This window comes from Quercus robur, chromosome 4, assembly GCF_932294415.1.
Source record: "Quercus robur chromosome 4, dhQueRobu3.1, whole genome shotgun sequence".
NCBI lineage: Eukaryota > Viridiplantae > Streptophyta > Magnoliopsida > Fagales > Fagaceae > Quercus > Quercus robur.
Window position 1 is genome coordinate 59251623 of NC_065537.1, and position 19337 is coordinate 59270959.

General features: G+C 32.5%; 2 protein-coding genes across 2 annotated transcripts; one reads left to right on the forward strand and one right to left on the reverse strand.

Moving 5' to 3' along the window:
* The first annotated feature begins 1874 nt into the window (after window positions 1-1874).
* LOC126723154 (uncharacterized) lies at window positions 1875-4878 on the forward strand. Its single transcript, XM_050426448.1, has 4 exons — window positions 1875-2341; window positions 3789-3947; window positions 4076-4184; window positions 4303-4878. The coding sequence occupies exons 1-4, from the start codon at window positions 1985-1987 to the stop codon at window positions 4509-4511; spliced, it is 834 nt and encodes a 277-aa protein (XP_050282405.1). The 5' UTR covers window positions 1875-1984; the 3' UTR covers window positions 4512-4878.
* A 10876-nt stretch (window positions 4879-15754) lies between these two features.
* Window positions 15755-17338, reverse strand: LOC126724499 (transcription factor DUO1). Its single transcript, XM_050429012.1, has 3 exons — window positions 17142-17338; window positions 16607-16844; window positions 15755-16361 (listed from the first exon to the last, which is right to left on the reverse strand). The coding sequence occupies exons 1-3, from the start codon at window positions 17330-17332 to the stop codon at window positions 15852-15854; spliced, it is 939 nt and encodes a 312-aa protein (XP_050284969.1). The 5' UTR covers window positions 17333-17338; the 3' UTR covers window positions 15755-15851.
* Window positions 17339-19337: the final 1999 nt, after the last annotated feature.

Here is a 19337-nt window from a genome sequence, read left to right on the forward strand (position 1 = left end):
TGACCTCAGACAAGCAATCTAGAGCTAATTTCAACTCCTCGTTGTTGTTGTAGTTGTCATAATAATTTTGTCTGAGGCTTGACAACCCAACTTCAACAGGGGTCACTGCTTTAGCACCAAATGCTTACTTGAATGGTGTTTCCCCCGTTAGTGTCCTTGCAGTTGTTTAGTAGGCCTATAAGACACCTGGTAGTTCCTCAGGCCATGCTCCCTTTGCCCCCTCAAGTCGGGCTTTGATGATTTTGAGCAAAGTTCTATTTGTGACTTCTATCTGACCATTGGCTTGTGGATGTCCAGGTGAAGAATAATGGTTTTTTATTCCCAACTCCCTGCAAAATTCTCTGGATTTGTGGTTGTCAAACTGTCGTCCATTATTAGAGATGATCACCCTAGGGATTCCAAACCTGCAGACGATGTTTTTCCAGATGAAATTCTATATCTTGGCCTTTGTGATTATTGCCAAAAGTTCTGCCTCGACCCATTTCGTGAAATAGTAAATAATGACAAGCAAAAATTTGACTTGCTTCTTACTTTGTGGTAGTGGGCTAAAAATGTCGATCCCCCATGTCAAGAATGGCCAGGGGGATGAGATACTCGTCAAGTGCTTTGCTGAAACATGTTGCACATTCCCAAACTGCTGGCATTTGTCTCACTTCTAGATGACCTTAACTACATCTTTCTGCATGGTTGGCCACAAATATCCTGCTCGTACCACCTTTCCCACCAATGATCATGGACCTGAGTGGTTTCCACATATTCCTTCGTGGACTTCTCGCAACACATACATTACGTCCTCTGAGTTTAGGCACTTCAGGTGGGGTAGCAAAAAACCCCTTTTGTACAACTCATCGTTCAAGATAGTGAACTTGAACAACCTAACTTTAACCTTCCTGGCCTCTGATGGTTCCAATGGGAGCATTCCGTCAGAGGCCAGGAAGGTTAATTTTTTTACATGCAATACATGTAGTAACATACATAACACTACCATTAATAAATGGTGGCAACATGATATATTATAGAGAAACATTCTTCACAACATTTTCATAACACCTTCATAATAAAATCATAAATGGTAATTTATTATTGATTGTTACGGGTTAACAAAAAAATAATTTATTGTAAAAGTGTTGTGAAAATGTTACGGACGTAACACTTTTCTAATATTTTATCTATACTATATATAAGAGGATTCTCCTCTTTCAACTGGACTTTTATGTAGTTCAAAAATACCCTCATTAATGAAGGGTTGCTTCATTAAAAATATGGTCATAAATGTCAAATAACAAATTTCATTTTGAATTCAAAAAGAAAGCTCCTAAAATTTATGATTTTTTTTTTCACGTTTAAAAAAGAAATTACAATTACTGTTTATCTCTAAAGTTTATTATTTTTATTTATTTGAAAAATTAAAAAATATAATTCTAAATTATAATAGATATAAATTATTAATTTTTACTCAAAAATTATAAGAGCCTTTAGGCATGCATGTCAGGGCTCATAGGCTAGTTTTTTTTTTATAAGAAAGTAAGTAACCACATCCAACTTTATATAATTTTTAGCCCGTTTCCTTTGTTTATTTGTTTCTTTTTTCTATTAATTAGAAGAAAGAAAAAAAAAATATATATATATATATATATATATCCCTTCCCCTTTACCTATAAATAGAAATGTCTTTAAGCATGCGCATTCGCGCTCACAGGGTAGATTTTTCTTATAAGAAAGTAAGTAAACCTCATCCGACTTTATATAATTTCTAGTCCCTTTCCCCCTTTTTTTTTTTTTTTTTTTTTTTTTTTTTTTATTAATTGGAAGAAAAAAAAAATAGCCGCCTTCCTTTTATACCTATAAATAGAAGCTCTAATCGCATCCAAGAAAATGAACATTGTATACTTCAACAAAACACAACTGATCAAATCCCATTTCTCTTTCTCTCTCTCTCTCTCTGTGTGTATAATAAATAAAAATTCTAAAAAAAAAACAACAAATGGAGCCTCCGTCCTCGGAATCCCAGGAAAACCATCAACAGCAGCAGCAGCAGCAGCACCAAAACGTCGTCGTAATGCGACACGGAGACCGCAAGGACAACTTCGAGCCATTGTGGGTGACCACCGCTGAGAGGCCGTGGGACCCACCTCTCGTGGAGGGGGGTCGGGTCCGGGCCTTTTGCACCGGTCGGAAGATCCGAAATCAACTCGGGTTCCCAATCCACCGGGTCTTCGTGTCCCCTTTCGTCCGCTGCGTCGAGACCGCATCTCAAGTCGTCTCTGCTCTTTGTGCCCTTCACGATGATCCCAACAATCTCACTGGCGACAACGTCTCCATCGATCCCTCCAAACTCAAGGTCTTTTCTGTCTTTTCACATTCCTCCTCTCTCGCTCTCCATATATATAGCTTTCACTTGATATTTTGATTGTATGGCCATATGTTTTAATTTTAATGATGCATTAGTTTATATAATATTTTTAGAAATTTTTGCATTCGAGATGAAAAAAAAGTAATTAATTTGTCTTATCGGTTTTGTTATTTACCTATTTCTAATAAAAGTGACGTCAGAACTTCTTTATTTGATTAATTTGAGTAGTTGTTGATGTTATATATATATATATATATATATATATATATATATATATATATAACTTTTGATTGATATTTGACTGTATTTTGGTTTAGAAAATATTTTTAGAAATTTTTTATATAAAAAAAAAAGTAATTAGTTTTTTTGACGGGTTTTAATATTTACTTATTTTTTATGAAAGTAGGCATTAAAACTTTTTTAAAGTAATTTATTAATAATTGTTTTAAGAATACAGGAGTCTTTTCATTTTGATATTTTTGATGGTTAGATGTGACGTTTCTTATTTGATTAATTTGAGTAGTTGTTGATGTTGTAAAATCAAGATTGATTTGTTTAGTTTAATACAACAAAAACTCTTGTCTGTGTTTAGTATCATATATTTTGTTTTGTAATGCCGGAAAAAACAAGAAGGTTTTGTAGGTTGACGGCTAGCGTAAAATTTGGTTACTTTATTATGAATTAATTTATGAGTTTAATGTTTAATTGAATTATAATCAGGATTATTTGTTGCATAATTGTGATTTTTTTAAACAGAGATGTAAATTTGAACGATTTTTTTGTGTAAACCAAAAAAAGAAAAAGAAAAAAGAAAAATGGGTAAAGTTTATTGTAAAATCTGGTATTTGTGAGAAATTGTATTTACACCAAGTTATTTGATTTGATTTGATTTTTTTTTTTTTTTTGGTTATAATTGGTTTGACTTAGAGTTGGGTGTTGATCACTGACTTCATGACCAGCTCTGTAATAGACAGAGTAATATTACACATAGCGTAGCAAGGCGGGTACTAGTACCATCATTGTTATTTTTCAAAGGCTTGAATATTGGACCAATGGACTTTTCGTTATCTTGTCCTGTTTTGACTATGCTTGATTACTGGGGGGTGCAATAGATGGAATTATACATGGATTGGTAGAGGATTTGATTTGATAAGTTTAATTTAAGGATACTAACATAATTTGTCTACCAGTCAATTTTTTTCAGAATTTATTATTGCTTGATGAGTTTCGTCCATTGATGTAGACATCATTAAAAGTTGCTAAATGAGCTGTTTAAACATAGAGTTGTTCTATAGTCATGCTATACTTGAAAGTCGAAATTCTATCTATGAATTATTTAATTACTGGGCTTCTGATACTTTTCATAGAAATGTAATTGGATCACTGTTGGCTAATCAACTACCTTCATGAATCTCTTTATTTCTCCAATTTTCAGGTCTCTATCGAGTATGGATTATGTGAGATGCTAAACACTGAAGCAATCAGACCTGGTTTGGCTCCTAAAGATGGGAACTGGGGCTTCAATATCTCAGAGCTTGAAGGAAAGTTTCCTGCTGGAACAGTGGACAACACTGTGGAACCAGTGTATAAAGAGGTATTTTTTTTTTAATATCCTTTTCATATTTTTATTTTCCGTCGGGAATTTTCTGGTACAATAGGCATGGATACATACATCTGCACGATGATTATGGCTAATTGAGGTTTTTGCTGGAGGAATCATAGTTGCCGCAGTGGGAAGAGACTGTGCCAGGTGCAAGGACTAGATATGCTCATATTTTTCAGGCATTGGCAGATAAATATCCTACAGAAAACTTGCTACTTATCACACATGGTATAATTCACTCTTCGCTACACCATCTCTCGAATTTCAATCCATGTCATTGTATCAAGAATTAGTTTTGCAGTTCAAACTTCAAGCGGTGAGTTGTTATTGACTTGTGTTTATGCAGGGGAAGGAGTTGGGGTGGCAGTTTCTACATTCATGAAGGATACTACTGTTTATGCAGTAGAGTATTGTGCATATACAGAACTAAGAAGACCCATCTTCCACAAAGACCAGTCATTTACTGCAGGAAATTTTGAGGTGCTTACACACAATGGAAAGACTGGTATCGAATACATCCAGAATGTGAAAGATGATATCAATGGAATGTCATAGTGGTCATGCATAACACAGTTTCTTTTGATGTCTGCTGGGATTTTACGTGAGAGTCGTTTGACTTGAATTGTTTTAGTCTTGAGGTTCTTTGGGTGTACAAGTTTATTAGATAACACGTGTTTTCTTTATTTAGTTATTGTTTTCTGCTTTGAAAATCAATGGGAGAAGCAAAGAAATGAATGAAGCTTCCTTTCATTAAATGTCCCTTTTTGTCTCTTAGTAGTGGCAGAACAGGATAAAACATGAGGAATTTTCAGTGCAATTTCTTGGATTCCATTGCTCTTCTGAAACTTCAATTGTCATCTGGTTATCTTTAAAATAAAAGTTTATGAAGTACAAAATAAAATGATCAAAGGGTATTTTGTAATCTTGTTTGAACATTTTGCCTGAAGAATATAAGAATCACTCTATCTGCTTGCCAAAAAGAAAGGAAAATTTGGAATCTTCCAAAAATCAGTCTAATCGCAAAGTGACTAGTAGGTCAGGTGAATGTATGTGTGAATATATTGTTCCTAATGTGAGATGCGCAGATGATGGTTTTGGGGGCTTTCTCTGTTTTAGGCCACTCTGTTTCTAGCCCTGTTTGAGAATTGAAACATAAAATAATAGAAAGGACTTAAAAAGAATCTAAATACACCAGAACATGGGGCTGTGTGTACGTGTGTCTTTGTTTATTTGTTTTTCTCTTGAAGCCTTAGCTTTGGAATTTTCTTCTTGTTTGAATGTTGACTTGATGATGGTCATTCATCGATTCGGTTGAATGCATCTGATCAAATTGGAAAATTTTCAGAGAAATAGAGAGGGAGTAAGGAACTGAGAGAATTTATTACTAGTATTTATCTTACTAATAAATTTTTCTTAGGCCACGTGGAAGGAAAGAAAAATCCATTTAAAGTGAAATTTTTGGCCAAAGACCAATTATGACTAGAAATCATACGAATCTACTAAACTATGACACCAGTTTAGAGCTTTAAATATTAAAATAAAGTTGTCAAGAGACTTCTAATTCAACAGTATTACTTTCTTCTTCTTTTTTTTCTTTTTCTTTTTTTAATAAGGAGAATCAGGTTCGCATTCCCTTCTCCATTTGTTGAAAAACAAAAATCTTAAAATAGTCACGTTTCAAACATTTGAACCATACCCACCTAAAATTTAAACTTTATCTTAAGATTCTACTTTATTTTAATTATGTGGTGACTTTCATCTGTAAGTAGAATCTACACACCTAATATTACGTACTTGTAAAAGGAACTTTCACATGTTAGTGGAACTACATAGCTAAACTCTACATACTTGTGAAAGGAATGATACACCTACTTCATAAGAGGATTCACATCAGGTGCAATACCTAGGGTATTGCACCTGATGCAATACCTAATCAATGGCTGAGATTGAAAGATTGAAAAAGCAACTTTCAATCTCAGCTATTAAATAAAATATATTTAAAAAAAGTAAAAAGGTTAAAGTTAAAAAGTTAAAAAATATTGTGAGGGAAGTGGAGGTATTGCACCAGGTGCAATACCCTAGGTATTGCACCAGGTGCAATACCCTAGGTATTGCACCTAATGTGAATCCCTCATAAGATATGTTTTGCTTATTAAGATTAGTAAGATATGTTTTGCTTATTAAGATTAGTTTGGAAGAAGAGTCGTTTGAAATTACAATATTTTGTTTATTAAAAAAAATGGATATTTTAAGATGCTTTAAAGAGTACAGTTCACAAATATTTCAAAACCAAACGTTAAGGATTAATAAATAATCAATTATGAGTTGTTGTGCATAATTTTTGAGGAAAAAGACACATTTTTCAATGATTCATTGGTTTGCACTCTTATCATATGCCATTAACCTACTCGCTAGTCCAGCGACTAAAGTAAAAGATTGATTATCCATGTCCCTCTAACCTACTCGCTTGTCTAGAGACAGATGTTAAAGCTAAACTAGATATTTTTAAAGTAGAAGTTAAAAATTGAACTCTGCATTCCCCACTTTCTGTTTTTACCCCTCATTCAAACCACTTTTTGTTACTTATAAAGCTCTTCCTTCTTTCGTTGTAATTCCATCTTGTCATTCTTTCTATTTTTTTTCTCATTTTCATTTTCAAAGGAGACTGCAAATAGAATTTTCAATGGACAATCACTGAAATAACACTAAAAATAAGTAAAATAAAAATGAAGGAAAGAAAATCTAAAAGAAAAAGTTTAGGTACAAACTAATTTGTAAATTGGTTACAACTCTATTCAATATCTTTCTATTGTTGTGAATTTTGACAAATTTACTATTAGATTATATTTTCCTTTTATATCCTCTAGGATTACAAAATTTTCAACAAAAAAAAAAAAAAAAAAAAATCAATAGTTATGTCATCAATCAAGTGATTAAATTTCAAGTTTTTGTAGTTGTGGGCGCCCGAGGACCAAGGAAGGGATTGTTGAGTTGTTATCATTATTATTAAGGCATCATAAGCCCGACAAGAGATTCCACCGGAGGAGGAGAAGAGACAAAAGACTCTTGAGAGCTCCAGTTGGGAAGGACAAGCTATGGAGAGAGAATCATGGAGGGTAAGGGAAGTTTCTAGTGAGAAGTAGCAAACTGCCTCTACATTAAATGGCTGGTAACAACTTTATCAACTACATTGATAAAGAAGTGACCTAAATAGTGGAGATCACAACTAAGCAACTTTTCTACCACCTTTATTAGAAGTTTAAGGGAATAGGTGTCATGATGAGAATTTGGGTATGTAGAGATGAGGGGCCAAGATATGAAGTGCTGAGAAGTATATAAGAAAAAGAAAATTTCAGAAGAAAGGGATTCGCAAAGAAGAGAAAGAAAAGAATAGAATCTAAAACAAGAACATAGAGAGAAAAGAGTGAACAGTGTTTCCTTCTGGGTAAGATTTGCCTCCTCAGGCAAGCTTGTAATAAGCCTGTTATATACATTAATCCATGAACTATTTTTGTTCTCGGGCTAAGCCCTCCCCTTTTTTGTTTGATCCACTCTCTTACAAATATACTGATTTGGGCCTAGTTGAGTTGCACAAACCTCACTAGTCTAAATGGGTTTGTGCTGTTTGATTTTTGAGTCCTTATAATAGTCTTAAATTGTGCATAAAAAACAAGTTTTTGAATAGTATAACATCTAATTGACACGAAGTTTGACATGCGTGTTAAGAACATAAAGAACATGTAATCCAGAGATTAGATTTTCAAAATATGTAACTATGTTAATTTTTTTAGTGTGAGTTGTAGTCAAATCATGTCCAAAACCCAAATTTACTTTTTAAACCAAATTGGTGACCTAACAAATCCTATGCTTCACTAATTGGCTGGAACTAAAGATCATTTATGCATCTCTAGTGTATTATGACCAAGAGCATAAGTTGGAGCTGGGAAGGTTCTCAAGAAGTTTTAATTCCCTATTTGTTTCAACATTAACATTTTTTATTTTTTGGAAATGAATAATTTTGTAAAAAGCATTTTCTAGAAAATTATCTTATTTTCCTATATTTGATAGCAACCTAAAAATGAGTTGGAAATTTATTTCTTGACTTTCCTTATTCATTAACTTTGTTTGAGATAAAGTTGTTTTCCAAATTTTTTTTGGAAAACAACTCTATCTCAAGCAATATTTTTGGAAAATAACTTTATCTCAAGCAAAACCAAATAAGGGAAGTCAAGACATAGTTTTTTTTACTTATTTTTTTATATAATATTACCAAATACAAGAAAATGCAAAAAAATATTTTCACATAAATTTTTCCATCAAAACTAGTACAATATAAAATTGTTTACATTCTTGAAATTTCATGAAGTTCGTTCTTTTTCTATAAACTATTTAAATAAGTTTTTTTTTTTTTTTTTTTTTTTTTTCAATCATTATTTTTGCCCTTAAATAACTAAGGTAAAGAAAAATTAAAAAAAAAAAAAAAAACTCTTTTGAAAGTTTAGAGATATAAAAAAAAAAATTTAATTTAAGAGAAAAAAAAGATATTCATACAAATTTTAGAGACAAGAACAATATTTTAGCCTAAAAAATATCAATTATTATCTCATTAAAAATATATAAATAAAAGAAAGACCTAATCTAACAATTAGAGTAAAAGTCCTACTTTTAGAATCTAATATTGTTTACTATTTCAGGTTGGTAGAAAGGAAATTGGAACAGACAGACTTGTCGTAACATATGATTCTTCGAAGAAACCAAGAACTTGAAGACAGACATGTGTATTGATTGATGTGACCAAAATAAACATACCAAATCCTCTTTGATTTAATGCTTCATCACGTCAGCTCTGCGCAGTAGACAAATAGGATTTGGCTCTGTATTTTTTTTTTATTAGATATGTTATTTTATTTTAAATATATAAAGTTAAGTGGTAATTAATTTTAATCTTTATATTTTATTTTATTAGTGGATGATGTAGTAATTTTTCATTAAAATAAAATGAGGTTCATTTTTAAAAAGTAGGCGTAAATGTTCTTTTCGTCCCTACATTTTTGGGTCATTTCTATTTTGGTCCCTACATTTTTATTTTACCACTTTTAATCTCTGATCCAATTAACGCTTGTTATTTTAGTCATTTCCGTCACTCAACTAACATAAAAAGCTGACGTGGCAAACGAAGTGCACTGTTGACACAATAAATGCTGACGTGGCGAATAAAATAATAATAAAAAACTTATTTATTATTTAATAAATGCCAAGTCAGCATAAAATAATAATAAATAATAATAAATGCTACCTCAGATCCATGTCAGTTTAGAATTTTAAATTTTAATTGATCAATTTAAAAAAAAAAGAACTAAAAATAAAAAAAAAAAACACATGAATTTAGATCTAACATCCTCTTCATCAAGAACATAGAAGAGCACAACCCAGAAAAAATCATACAAATCCAGAAAATCAAACACAAGAACACAAGAAAATCAAACTTAGAAACATCATAAATGCTCTTTAGATCTGGTAATTCGTTGGTTTCTCCATCTTCATCTCTCTCTCTCAAACACAAAAATGAAACAAAACAAATCTAAAGTTGGGCTTTGAATCTAACAGCAACCCATGAATACAACAATTACAACCAAATCTGAACAAGGTGGAAACCCAGATCAGCAAAATCATAACCCATAATTAAATAAACAAAATTTCAGAACCCAAACCCAAAACTCAACCCAGTTTTTTTTCACCAATTACGTAGAGACAAAACTCAAAGACATTCAACAATTACACAAAGACAAAACTCAAACCCAGATTTTTTGGCCCCAAACACAAAACTCAACATAGATTTTCTTATGCTTTCTAAGAAACCAAACTCAAAACTCAAATCCCAAATCAATGAACAAAACCCAAGATCCAAAACTACAAATAGCCACGGATTTAGAGAGAGAGAGAGAGAGAGAGAGAGAGAGAGAGAGAGAGAGAGAGAGAGAGAGTGGGGGTTTTGGCCATGGGTTTAGAGAGAGAGAGAGTTGGGTTTTCGACCAAGGTTGAGAGAGAGAGGGCCGGGTTTTCGGTTTAAAAGAGTCGAGTTTTGGCTAAGGTTTAGAGAGAGAGAGAAAGCTGGGTTTTTGGCCATGAATTTAGAGAGAGAGAGAGAGTTGGGATTTTGGCCATGGATTTAGAGAGAGAGAGAGAGCTCACCTTCAACGGAAACCACCTTCAGTCACCTCCAATCCAACTTAACCCGAAACCACCATTAGCCACCTCCACCTTCACCTTGAGAGAGCGCTTGAGATTTTCACCGAGAGAAAGAGAGCTTGGAGATTAGAAATTGATAAATTAGAGATTCTAATTTCTATATTATTTACGGAGAGAGAGCTTGGAGCTTGCAGAAGACTTTATTATTTTTATTTAATTTCTATATTCATTTATGATTTTTCTAAGTTTGATTTTCTTGTGTTCTTGTGTTTGATTTTTTCTAGGTTGTGCTCTTCTGTGTTCTTGATAAAGAGGATGTTAGATCTAAATTCATGTGTTTTTTATTTTTAATTCTGTTTTTTTTTAAAATTGATCAATTAAAATTTAAAATTCTAAATTGACATGGATCTGAGGTGGCATTTATTATTATTATATTATTATTTTATGCTGACTTGACATTTATTAAATAATAAATAATTTTTTTATTATTATTTTATTCGCCACGTCAGCATTTACTGTGTCAATAGTGCACTTCGTTTGTCACGTCAGCTATTTCAGTTAGTTGAGTGACGGAAAGGACTAAAATAACAAACGTTAATTGGATTAGGGACTAAAAGTGATAAAATAGAAATGTAGGGACCAAAATAGAAATGACCCAAAAATGTAGGGACGAAAAGAGCATTTATGCCTAAAAAGTACTGAAAATAAATATACAATATTAAGTGATAGTGAATTTTAATTTCAACATTTTATTTTGTTAATAGATGATATGATAATTTCTCATTAAAATAAAATAAGATTGATTTTTAAAAAGTACTAAATAAAGTCAAATCTCTTATATTTATAATGCAAATCAAAGTCACATCAAGTTGCAGACAAAACTCTTCTTTAGAAAAAGTTTCAGACAAAACGAATTTTAAAGATAACATGTTCGATGAATGAGTGGGAGACGATTATGTCAAGGTTTGTTTGGTTTTTCTTCAAGAAGCATAATTGCTCCCATCCCCCCCAAAAAAAAAGAAGCATAATTGCTGTACACTTTTCTTTATCCAACAAACATGACAGTAACTAATTAGGTAGTCTGATAAAATAGAATAAAATAAACTAATTATTCTTTGTTTATGATTGCTCTTAATCCTGAAAAGTTCCAAGTGTGGATAATAGATGCTCTTGTTTGGATACTGGGAATGGTTGTACCATTTTTGCCACCAGCTCTTCTTTCTTTACATTAATAAAATTTCTTATTATTTTTTTGACAAAATACGAAAAATAAATAAAGTCATTCATTGCTTTGCCATCAAATATTTATTGTTGCTATGCTTCGCTCTTGTTGAGACACAATAACGTAGCATTTTGGTTTACGTAGATTCATTTAGTTCACTTAAGTTACTTTGGTTTGTTTTGGTCTATTTAGTCCACTTCGGTCCACTTTGGTTAATTCAGTCCACTTCGGTTCTTTTTGGTTCATTTGGTCCCTTTAACAGGAAAGTAAATAACAAAAAGAGAACCCATTCTTCTTCAGTCCATTTTGGCCCATTAATTCCATTTTGATCTATTCGTTCAACTTTAGTCTAGTACAGTCCATTATTCCACTTGGATCCATTCAGTCCACTTCAGTCCATTCTATTCGATGGTGCTTTGGGATGAGAGGTTTATGTAAAAAGAAGAATTACTTCATTGACAATTATGTTACATTCTTAGGGCAATGTTAGTAGGTTCTTAATAAAATTAAAATTTTCTTATTTACTTAAATTCTTGTATTTTTTTTAATAAGTTATGGATTTACTTATATATATTTCCTCTTTAGGCCATTCAAAATGTATAGAGGATGAATTGTAAGCAGTACTAGAAACAAATTCTAACAACACATTACATTATTTATACAAATATCTCGCCTTAATTATATAATAATTGAATGTAAAATGTTTTATGTTTTCTTAAAACATAAAAAAAAACTTACAAAATTTAAAACACTTTCAAATAACAAATATAAATAGCTTAATTGAAATCTAATTTATTGTATCAGCTATATTTTGTTAAAAAATAATCACACCATCTTAAGAATGATTTGAGACTAACACTTATTAGTCTCATCTATCATTTTCATTTTTCACTTAATAAAAAAAATCGTCAAATTTTTCCTCGCATTTTGCAGGTCTAGGACTAGTTAAAATTGTTTAAGATGACTTATTGGATTTATTTATTTATTTTGATAGACAAAGGGTATCTAGACCTCTTCGAATATCTAACTATTCTCTTGGGTGTATGTAGTCCCCCTGTTCCACACACACCAAGTTATTATAGGGAGGATTCCCTTGAGGGTGACCCTAAGATGTTGGTAAGATATTTTGAAGTCAAGATCTCATAGATATCATGAGTCTTAGGAACTACTTGGCCAACCCTTGGGAAAAAAAGAATTGAAAAAAAAGAAGATAACGATGAAAATCAAGTGGATTGAGACCATAAGTGTATTCCATTCAATGTGTATCGTTAGTATGTATGGTAGGATGAGCATATTATAACTGTGCAATATACTGACATTTGATAACACCTATATGAAAAAACATATTGCACTATAAGATTCAACTTTGAGTAGATAGAATACAATTAGCACGGACACAGATACGATATGGCAACACGAGCAATTTCTAAAAATTTATAACATGATACGGCGATACAAGCAATTTCTTAAAAATTATAATATGACACGACGGTTACGACACCCCAAATTAAGTGTCCGTGCTTCCTAGCAACTAACACTGCACAGCAAGGCCTGTTTTGATGCCAACATTGTTATTGCCAAAGCTTGAGTATTGCACTTATGACACCTTCATTATCATGCTACACAGAATTATTTTACAGGGGAAGCAACATGGATTGGGTAATGGAATGACCAGATCCATTCAGATTAAAGTACTAATATAGACGCGTGTACTGATTATTTCTTGTAAAAGATGCATTCTGAAAATTATAAAATTTTCCCGTTAATGAAAAATTATTTTAAGAATCTCAGTTGTTTGGATCTTTTTTCCCCCATCTTCTTCCTCTACTTTTATTTATCCACCGGGTCTGTGAAACGTCTCTTTTTATCTTTTGGTGTCAGTTAAATGATTTAAAACTTCGAGGATGATTGGGAAAAAAGCAAAACAAAAACAGAATGATGAATGGTGTTCCATGATCTAGCTTTAATTTTTTGCCAAAAGAATATAAGATTATTAAGAATACTCTAATTTGAGGACAAGCTTGTTAGCAACCAGAATAAGAATTCTGAAGAAAGCTGCAGGGACTTAGAAGGAGACTATTATTCAAAGCATCATTAAGCCTATCCCTGAGATGAAACAAGAAATATGTGATGAGTTCTTTGTTGTGAAAGCTTCCACTTTCAAATCCACAAGCTTGAACATAGAAAATTTAATCTCTGCAGTTGAGTTGACAATAACAGTAACTAGAACTTCAGCTAGTCAGTCCAGTGTAGAAGGTGTCAAAGGTGTCAAGGTGACGTATCTGCATTTATAAATTGGAGTACTGTAGCACAAGAAAGTGTGGGAAGGCTTAGCTATAAGTCCAGTTCTGATAAAAAGAACACTCATGTTCATATGTGAAAATCACCAAGCTTTGATCTTGATCTCCGAGAAGCTAGTGGCAAAGAGTCTGGATCAAATGCCACAACTGCTTCAGGATAAGGCTATAGATGGAGGGCTCATCAAGCCAGGCTGATATTAGTCTTGGAAACCCAGTTGGGTACAAGGTACAACTGTACAACCGTACAAGTACAGCCAACAGATGTTAACGGTATCAAGCAATGCCTGTGGAAGAGAAAGTTATCACATTGGAAAGAACTACTGAGAAGTCAAAAATTACATTCCTAGGCTTCTTGATGGAAGAGGAAGCAGCTATTGTAGTCACACCAAAGAAACAAGAAAACCAAGCTGTTCCTAAAAAGGCAAGTAGAGAACTGTATAACTCATCTAGTGAGGAAGCTGCATCAACTGCACCAAAAGGTAAAGACTAAAGAGAAGTGCAAGCCTAGGTCTTCTTTCATTGGGAACTGCATGTGCTGTGCAACTGTGATTAATTAAATAACTTAAGAAAGTAATCACTTTCAGTTTCTTCCTTGATTTGTCATGGTTGAGTTTTCTTTCTGACTCAAGTTTTTGGAATGGAGTTGTAATATGGAGACACCGTTTATTAGTATATTGAGATAAAACAGCAAAGAGTAACAATGCCAAAGAAGAAAAAAAGTTTGAGACTTGAAATCTTACAACTCTGTCCAATGACTCCAATAGGAAAGTGACTAGTAGGTCACTTGAATTCAAGTGTGATTATGATGGTTTTCAGAAGCACTTTATCTAGCCCTACTGATACCAAAGAATTTAAAGCACTAAAAAGTTATGCATGGAAGTGGCTTTTCTTCAAATTCTGCATCCAACCTACATGCTTATCCAAGCACTTCATATCCCACACAAAACAATAAATTCTGCCAAGAACACTGTTAAGCCTACCAAGCCAAAACATTCAACATAGTGCCTGCGAATCTACTCTCCTGAGTAATGACTGACTAAGTTCTTGAATGCTGGTTCATACCTTCATAAAATGGCGCAGCAGCTATTACTTATATCAAATCCAACCACAAACAAAAGAAAGAAAAGGAAGAGGCCTCACAAAATGTTGAAATAAAAAACAAAGCATAGGATTGTCACTGTGAAAACAAATCCAAATGATGGTATAAATTTCAACTGTATTACAGAAAATGCCAAAATTTTCTCAATATATATATATATATATATATTTTTGAGGAATCAGAAAGAAATTTTATTCAACAAAAGAGAAAACTGGCAAAAGCCAAACCAGTAGACAGCAGAGCAAGATCTGCATCATACAGTACAGCAAATGACAGCTTCTCTGATACCTAGCCTTAATAGATACACACAGCCTAAAATCTTGCAAAGTAACAAAGGAAAATCCCAGTTACAGCAAAACTCCCTGTACAAAGAGATTCTCAATCCCATAAGAAACTACCCAAAGCAGCAAAGAAGAAATACCCCCTGCAAAGTTCAGTGGACAAGCCAATACAGAAGGTAGCCTACAAGCCTCAATAGTACACAATAAGGATTAATGGTTAAATCCATTATGCATACAAACAGTGCCATTCAGATCCCCTGGATCCTAGTTGAGTCCAGTCCATTCCATCACTTGGACTTTAAGGATATTAGAATTGAGGCTCCGATTCCTACATACGATTATTAAGAATGAGTCATTATAAATGGAGCCAGTGTCCATCCTAGCTTTAACATCTCTTTTAACGCACTTAGCGATCTGTTCTTTTGCAAGGAGCTTACAAGCATGAAATGGTGATAGTTGCCACCATCTATGTTGCTCTTTTTAGAGGATAAATATTTGAAGTTGTTGGGAACTTACTCTACATTATGCAGATCTACAACATGCTTTGGCAATTGTTTTCCCTGGGTTTAGTTGCAATCCAAACAAAAATGTAAATAATGAGGATGCTGGTGACTAGATGAACATTAACAGACTAGAGAAGCAAATTAACAAACTATTATATATGTAAGCCACAGAGTCTTAACACAAATAATAGCAGTTACAAGAATTACAATGCCACAAGGACCTTGTCAATTTCTAACTAAAAGTCACAACTACAAAGTTCAGCCTCTAACACCAGAAAATAACAACAATGGCTATGACAAATTATCGCTCTGAGGGGCTTTGATGAGGCTCAATATGATCAAACACATCTGTTGGGAAGTCATCAAAGAAGCTGTCTGGGGTAATGGGGTCGTCAATATTTTCCTTAGCATCACTTCTACAACTTCCTACTGGTTCAAATAATTGTGCCCCAATGGGAAGTTGTGCTCCATTTCCAAGTTCACAAGCATCCAATGTTCCAAACATATCAAAAATGTTGGGGTCTTCAAGTTTAGCCAAGAGTTCTTGACTTTCTGGTGAGAATGTGAGCTCTGGTTTGGGTTGTGGGATTTCAGAAAATGGGATTTGTGATTGGGACTCAGTGCATGAGTTCTTCTCATCCTGGGACAACTCTTGATGTGCAAGGTCTTTTCCAAAATAAACCAAGTTCGAGTTAAGAAGATCCGTCAATGGCACCATTTTGATCATTTCATAGTTCTCTATGCAGGATGATGAGCCTGATTGAGCCTTTGATGAAGATTCTCCCTCAGATGAAGAACTGAACTTTGCAGCCTATAATTAAAGAAGCTAAATTATCCAACAATCAAACTTAAAAATCAGAACAATAAACCAATGCCTGTGAAATGGCATTTCTCACATGCAAATAAAACACAAAAACTTATTTAAAATTCCAAGTTCCTACAAAGAATGTTTACTTTTAGAAAACCCAGAGAACACATATGATTTTGGTTCAAACACCCTAAAATCAAAATAAGTCTTAACTTAAGAGGGAAAAAAGGTTCTCAAAATACATTTACCTGCGAAGCAGAAACATCATGACAAGTCTGAACCGCCCTTTTGTTTTTCTGTGGTTTGTTGGCTGTCCCTGAAGTCTGCAGAATCCTTGCCAGCCTTTTCTGCCTGCTACTCCAAAAATTCTTCACATCATTATCAGTTCTTCCGGGCAGATACGTAGCGATTCTCGCCCATTTGTTCCCAAACTGTGCCTGCAACTCTATCACAACCCTCTCCTCCTCTACTGAAAATTTGCACCCACTTAGGGAAAGACACACCCCACGCCATAAAAAAAAAAAAATGTTAGAGAACATCCATCTAAAGCATCATGTTGTACATCATAAAAGTGACAAAAACATAGTCTTGACAACAAACTGGAAAAAAATGAAATAAAATAAACCATGATCAAAATTTTCATCAAATACCACTACATGTGAGGAACTTGCATACACAATTACATACATTCTTGTACATATAACCCCAATTGGAGAGAAACCCATCAACAAAATTCTATCTTGTTAACTTGTACATATAAAAATAAAGAGAATGGGGGCTTACTTCTTCAAGTTGGGTCGAAGCTTATTGACCCAACGAAGGCGGCACGACTTTCCGGTCCGCTGCAAGAGGCCTTTGGATCGAATGGAGCTCCAGTCTCTAGGACCATACTTCTTCACATGGTTTAGCAACACTTCATCTTCCTCTGCCTTCCATGGACCTTTTCTTATACCTTCATCTCTTTTCACTTCCATTTTTTTTCTTCTCACTCTCAAATTCTAAACATTTCTCACAAACACTTTCACTTTCCTAAGGATTTTTTTTGTTTAAGGAAACAAAATAAATTTTTTTTTTAGTTCTCTGAAAGGCTTTTTTCACTAAGTATTGTGTTTTTTTTTTTTTTTTTTGGTTCTGAAACACTGTTTCTGAGTGTGTTCTCCTTTTTATCTTTTGACGGTTAAGGCAGTTATTCCCACTACCCTCCACTAAATAAGCCCAGTTTCGATAATGGTAATGGTAAAAAGACAGAAATAGCCCTTGTTTCAAATATAGGGACAGCCCTCCCGCCCAACCCTTTGCTTGCTTTATAATTTTTTTATTTTTTATTTTTTTTATTACGAGACTTGCTTGCTTGCTTTATACGCAATTGAGTTTAGTATTTCTTTTTTTCTTTTTTAAATAACTTTTTCGGTTTATCAAATAAAAATTTAGTATATTATTTAGTCCTCAGAATAGCAACAAATCGTTTTTTTTTTTTTTTTAATGATACAAATTCAAGTTAGTTTATAATTGAGGTCTTTTTTTCTTTTCTCAAAATTGATTTAATTACGCATACATGCTTGAACGTAATTATACATGTGTTTGCTATTTTGAATGAAAGGTGAGCGAAAAATTTAACATTTTTTAAAATATTACTAAACTTAAAATTAAGGAAAAAAAATTAATTCAATTTTTTTTATAGATTTTTTAGCATCATAAATTTTGTTTTGGATGTTACGTTTGATATAAAATTGAATAATTCATGTATTATTGAGTAATTGGAAAATTTTAAAGCTCAAATAAAATTATAGAATATTTCTTGATTCAATTTCATACTTTCGATTTTTTTAACATCATAAATTTTTTTTTGAGAGACAATTTTTTTTTTAATATAAAATTGAATAAATCATAAATGTTTTTTAGATACTATATTTTTTATAAAATTGAACAATATATTACTGAGTAAATGAAATATTTATAAGCTATCAATTTAAATTGAGCATTTATATGATATATGTAACATATTTTATGCTTTATTCACGAGTTATGATAACTTTATTGAAAATTAAAATCAACCTCTTAAATATTAATTTTAATTTTGAAAGAATAACTTCATTTACCAATCAGTTTTAACAGGTTTTTTTAAAACACAAATTTTTAGCTTTCACTTCTACTTTTATTTATATATATATACACAAACAATTATACTTACACCAATTTTTAGTAAATAAATAAACAGTAAAAAGCTTCTTTCAAACCCACATTAAGGCTTCGTTTGAGAGTTCATAAGGGAATGAAATGGAATAACAAAAAAGAATGGAATCGAATGTATTTAAGCTAGGGAATAGAATAAAATGAAATTAAATAACCTTAAATAGATATTTTAAAATAAATGAATGGAAATGAATGCAATTGAATGGAATGTAAGTATTTTTGTTTGGGAGTAATATCGAGGAAAATGAATGAAATAATTTTATGATAATATTACCATTAAACCCCTATTTTAAAATAAAAACCTAAATATATAGGAATATTTTGGGAGTTTTAGTAAAAAATTCATTAAATCTAATTTTATTTCTTCCAATTCCTCCTAATTTCGAGGGGAGTAAAAATTTAAAGTTTTAATGGAATAAAGGGGAATTAGTGCTGCCTTTTAGTTATTCCATTCTCTCCTATTTAAACTCTTAAATAAAAAAATAAATTTTCTATTCTTTCCATTAAAACTTCCAAACAAGAGATGAAGAATATTTTAAAATTATTCTCTTTATTTCTTTCCATTCCATTCTCTCCTCCCAAACGAGGGCTAAGAGAACCAGCACTTAATATATATATATATATATATATCAACGTTTCCTGTGGTTGTTATTCCAAATAACTTGAGTACACCTTTCGACTTTTCCAAAGACAAACAATTTTCCAGTTGGGCAATGTACAATTTCTAGTGTTTTTCTACAGAAAAGCAAAGCAGTGTGTAAATAAACTAGCAAAGAAGGCAACGAA